The following is a 5,349-nucleotide window of genomic DNA, read 5'->3' as shown; positions in this document are numbered from 1 at the left end:
TCTTACTCGAATATGGTTAGAAAGCAAACAATGTCATTAGTTACACTTGATCATCTCCTGCTGTGACAGACATTGCACTGTTCTCTTTTGTAGTACCGGTTTGGATCCACTTTTGCATTCAGAAGTGCGTTAATTTGTCATGGAATGGATTCAACAAGATACAGTGCTAGCTGTACAGTTTAATAATAAAGCAAAGTCCCATTCTGTATAATTCTGTATGGCTGTCACATTTCTGTATTTTCTGTTTAATTAAACAGTTTATCTTATCTCATCTCATCTTATGTAATGTTATGTTATCTCTTCTCATCTCAGTCTCATCTCTTCTTATCTTATGTTGTCTCATCTCAGCTCATCTTATCTTATTCGAGGGACTCTTTCATCTGGGGAACAGGAGGGACATTTACACTGACAGCAAACTCTCTCACCGAATTTTGTTGAATTAAGATGGTCTTGAAAAATCAAAAATATATTTACTTTTCTGTATTTTCTGTTTAAATGAGTTTGTTTTATTGATTTTTATTTCAGTTTCCCCATCCATTTTCTATTGTGATATCACATTTATTTTATTGAATTTTAATAATATTATTTTTAATGTTTTGGCTTCTGTAAGTAACGCAGTAATCTCCCCTTTTGGGGGTGATGAATATATCTTATCTAACGATATCATTATTGAGAATATTATAAGTAAAGTAAAAGCATTAGAAAGATAGATATATAGTTTTCAATGATGTTTGACTATGAGATTGCGAACTGCAGGAACTCGGTGATGTGGTTTTGTTGGAAACTTCATGATAAGCAATTACACTTACAATAAGTGCATCATGACCTATTTCAGTGCTCCAGATGCAAAGCTTTACCGTTGTTGCATGGGTCTTGGGTATAAAATAAGTTCCTCTGACCTAGAAAAGAACATCCAACCTCAAAGCAACCCACTTGTAGCGGCCCACGTGAAGTCAGAGCACGGAGGTCTTCAGTGAAGCTTTCATCCTCTTTAAACTCTTATCTCCACTTGTGTCTAAATGTCACATACTTTATATCTATCTATAAATATATATATATAATTATTTTTATGTCTCTTTTAAGTTTATGTCAAGAGTCACAAAGAGGAATGACGCTTTATAAAACGTCCCATGTTGCACGGCTGGCTCTGTCTTATCAGGGTGTGTTGATGCAGGTCACACTGGTCACATGTCTAACATGTGTGACCTAATATGTCTCTTTTCAGTTTTCCTATAATTACAACTTCTAGTTTATATTTGGCCAACATATGACACAATGAGCACTGACTAATATAAAGAGCTTTTTCAAAAAGCTTCTGTATTTTGCTTTTATTTCAATTCAGTTCAGCGAGCAATATTTTTTAACCACACTCTTTTTTATGTGACAGTTTTAATAATTTTGTACTTTACAAATTTCTTTGTATAAATACAATATATAATATGATGCATAATTATTGTGCCCTACCCTAAATACAAGCAAAGTTGTAACAAGTTTAATTGATCGCTTATTTTATAGAAAGTACTTTTTAATTAGAAGGGGTTTTTTTTTTCCTTGTAGTGGTTTTATGTAAGGTTTTACCATTTAAACGTTTCCACTCTTGGTTGGACAGAATTTTGGGTTCTATAAATAAAAAAAAATTAGGGGGGTTTTCGTGACAGTCTAGCACCACTGATGTGGTCAGAGCTGAGGTATAAATGAAGCTCCTCAACAGTGCACCCCCTTTCACTCCACTTGAAGATAGGCGAGACAACTTTATCATCAGAATCACTGTTGTCAACTGAAACAAAGACATGGTGACAATCAAAGCCATGGCGATGGTGATCGCACTCACTATTTGTCTGACTGCGAACAGTTCTGACGGTATGTACTTGCTGCCTTTCTGTTTTTCATCTTTAATTTTAATTATTTATTACTATTATTTATTATTATATATTTTCTTTCCTTTTTCACAGGCTATCGTTACTGCTGTCGAAGATATATGACAGGCCGATTACGAGATCTTGAAATTAAGGGGTACTCAGTCCAGACTATTAAGGAGATGTGTCCCATTGATGCCATCATGTGAGCGTCACTAAAATCATTTTAAAGGTTAAAGACAGCTTCAATGATTACCGTGGGTGTATAAATATTGACATATTGCTTTATTTTAATGCAGTTTCCACACAAAGAAGGGGAAAGCATGCGCCAATCCAGCTCTGAAGTGGGTGATGGACGCTGTTGATCGTTTAAGGTGAGATTTTTAGAAAGAAAATAATGAACAAATGTTCTGATTTGAAACAAACAGCAAGAGAAGTAACTCCATCTATCATCATTTTAGGACTAAAGCGCAGAAGATCCACCAGAACAACTCACTGTAGCAGAAATAGAGGATCGTCTGAGCTTTTTAAGGATGCCAGCTACAGCAGACTGTTTTCTATGTGAGCTCTGCAGCCTGCAGCCAGCAACCAGCAATGCATCACTGTTTTTAAATCCAGTTAACTCCAGCTTGAAGAGCCTGCTGTAAATGGCAAATGTGGTGTTCAGCAATGCATATCTCAGCTCAGTTGTAAGAGCTTGTATCATATTATGTCTTTATCGTCTTTGTAAATCTTATTTTTTGCTTTTATATGTTTATAAAATAATTTATAAAAAGAGTCATTTGTTTTATTAATGGTTTTGTAGTTTCATCTAATCATTCAAATAAAATGAGTACCTGTTCCAAGTCTAAAACAACTTGTTCTTGTGTGCTGTTTAATTTTTTATCGTTAGGCTGTGTACACCAGAAATAATTTTAACTTTGACTATATGTATATATATTTATTCAATCTCCTTTTTCCATCACACTTTGATTGCATCACTTTTTTGTATTTTTTCTATTTAATCAGCTGCTGTAACACAGTAGCTTCCCAACTTTTGTGATAAAGAAAGTATTTCTCATCATATTCTAATTACATTATCACAAACTGAGAATGCAGAATTCTAACTTATTGTAAATGCGGTGATTTAAATGTTTAAACAAGGCATCCACATTTTTTTGGCCACACGGCACCACAAATGGACATTTTTAAAGTAATTTACACAAATTTCCCATAGTCTAAGTCGATATAAAAGCACAGAATTCGATGGGCATTCATCCATCACGTCTCCGCCAAATAAAAAAAACAAACTTTCCTTGCTTGGAAGCAAGGTTCACTCAGAAAAAAGCAATCTACATGTAGCAGATATGAGATAAGGGCATATTACAGATGATATATTTTATTATGCTCTCTATTTATCATGATAAAGTAAGATAGATATAATAAGAAATACATGAACTGACAGTCGCACAGTCTCAAAAAATGGAAACAAAGTGCCAAAAAATCCCCAAACAAACAAAACCCCAAACTCTCTCTTATTGATATGCAGACAATGTTATTTCTGTTATTTCTGTATTTTTTAAAGTCTTATGATGCCATAGTCAAGCGTTTTACACATTCATCCAACAAGTAAAAGAGCAGACTGAGTCGAAAGCAGACACCGTTAATGTCGTTAGTATCACAGATCAAAACAAAAAGACCCGTTAAAAACACCTGCCGCAGTCCCCTATCAGTCAGAGGAAGCGGTACAATTAAATCGGTATCTCTCATTTTCTCCGCTTTGCTTTTCTCCCCACTGAAGAATCTGCTCACATCTATAATCCCATATTCTTTTTTATCATTTTATGTCTCCTGATGGCCTGTTATCACAGAAACATGGCATGTTTTGAAGCCATAATTAAAATTTGGACACATCTGTTTATGTCGAGAGAGGCCATAAACAGAGGATTTTTTTATGCCAACTTAAGTTTGACTCGGGTCAGACCAACAAGTACTCTGGATTTGATCTTTTAGAACATGAGGAACGCTTCATAGGATGAACGTTGAATAGAAATAGCCTTGAAAAAAATGGACTATTCACTCAAACTGAATTGCTCAAACATAATAACATCAGTGCTGTACAGTACAAACACACCAATATGATGATATACAGAACACAGAAATAGAAAAACAGTTAAAAACAGTTACACAGGAGATTTTCTGAACTTTATTGTAAAATTTGAACAATGCTGTCATTCCATAATCATACCAATGATTGCAAACGCTACCATTGTTTTGATCCAACAATGATCCAAGCAGTTCCTCTTTGTTTCACTGGGGAAAGTGGCAGGATTTTTTCATGATGTAGCTTCTTCTGCTCTGGGCTGAGCTGAAGTATTTATGAAGCTGCTTGATCAGCACATTACCAGCACAGCCTCACTGACTCAACCTGAAGAGCCACCAGATACAGTGAGATAGCTTCATCATCACTGCTGCCACCACAAACACAGAAGACATGCTGCCAATTAAAGCTGTGGTGGTGATCGCACTTACTGTTTGTCTGCCTGCAAGCACATTTGCTGGTATGTACTTGTCTTTGTTTCTTTTGTTTCTTTGTCTTTTCTCTCTTAATCACATACGCTTACACATCAGCGTTTCCACTACTGGGATCTGGCAGATACAGATATTATATTTTACTCTTCCCAGCTTATCGTCACTGCTGTCGAAGGTACATGATAGGCAGGTTACAGGACTCCATCATCAAGGGGTACTCAGTCCAGACTGACACAGAGATGTGTCCCATCAATGCCATCATGTGAGCATCTTTAAAATTATTTTAACAAACTGCTTTAAAGATCAAAAAATACTTGAGACGAAATTAGTGTTTACTGTGGGTGTAAAAATATTTACACATTGCTTTATTTTAATGTAGTTTCCACACAAAGAAGGGAAAGCATGCGCCAATCCAGCTCTGAAGTGGGTGATTGACGCTGTCGATCATATAAGGTGAGATTTTTAGAAGCAGAATAAAGAGCAAGTGTTCTGATTTTCTAATAAACAGCAAGAGAAGTAACTCCGTCTATCATCGTTTTAGGAATAAAGCACTGAAAATCCACCAGCACAGCTCACAGGGGCGGAAAAAGAAGACCATCTGAGCTTTTTACGCACACGGTGGATGCCAGCTAAAGAAACACTTCACTCTTTTATCTTCCACTGACGTCCGTCTCGTGGAACCTGCTGCAAATGACAAATATGTTGTTAAACAACAGCAATATCAGCTCAGTTTTAAAAGCTTGTGTAATATTTTAATTTTATATTCTTTGTAAATGTAAGATAGGATTTTGTAGTTTCATATAAATGCTGAAATAAAACGAGCACATGTGCCCGATCTGCTTGTGTGCTGTTGTTTTCTGTGGTGAAAACATCCAGCTTTGGAAGTTCTGTGCTGCTAATAGTTAAACAATGACAGGTGAGAGTCCTGTGACATGAGCAGGAGGAAGTCATGGGAGCTGAAGAAGGAACCGGTATTTCTGTT

General features: G+C 35.9%; 1 protein-coding gene across 1 annotated transcript; it reads left to right on the top strand.

Moving 5' to 3' along the window:
- Positions 1-1,736: 1,736 nt before the first annotated feature.
- On the top strand, positions 1,737-2,585 carry LOC102207908 (C-C motif chemokine 20-like). Its single transcript, XM_005721213.1, has 4 exons — positions 1,737-1,860; positions 1,953-2,061; positions 2,156-2,230; positions 2,318-2,585. The coding sequence occupies exons 1-4, from the start codon at positions 1,791-1,793 to the stop codon at positions 2,355-2,357; spliced, it is 294 nt and encodes a 97-aa protein (XP_005721270.1). The 5' UTR covers positions 1,737-1,790; the 3' UTR covers positions 2,358-2,585.
- The last annotated feature ends 2,764 nt before the right edge of the window (positions 2,586-5,349 follow it).

Source organism: Pundamilia nyererei, unplaced genomic scaffold, assembly GCF_000239375.1.
Source record: "Pundamilia nyererei isolate P.nyererei 1_Seehausen unplaced genomic scaffold, PunNye1.0 scaffold00004, whole genome shotgun sequence".
Classification (NCBI taxonomy): domain Eukaryota; kingdom Metazoa; phylum Chordata; class Actinopteri; order Cichliformes; family Cichlidae; genus Pundamilia; species Pundamilia nyererei.
This window is presented reverse-complemented; position numbering and strand designations above follow the sequence as displayed.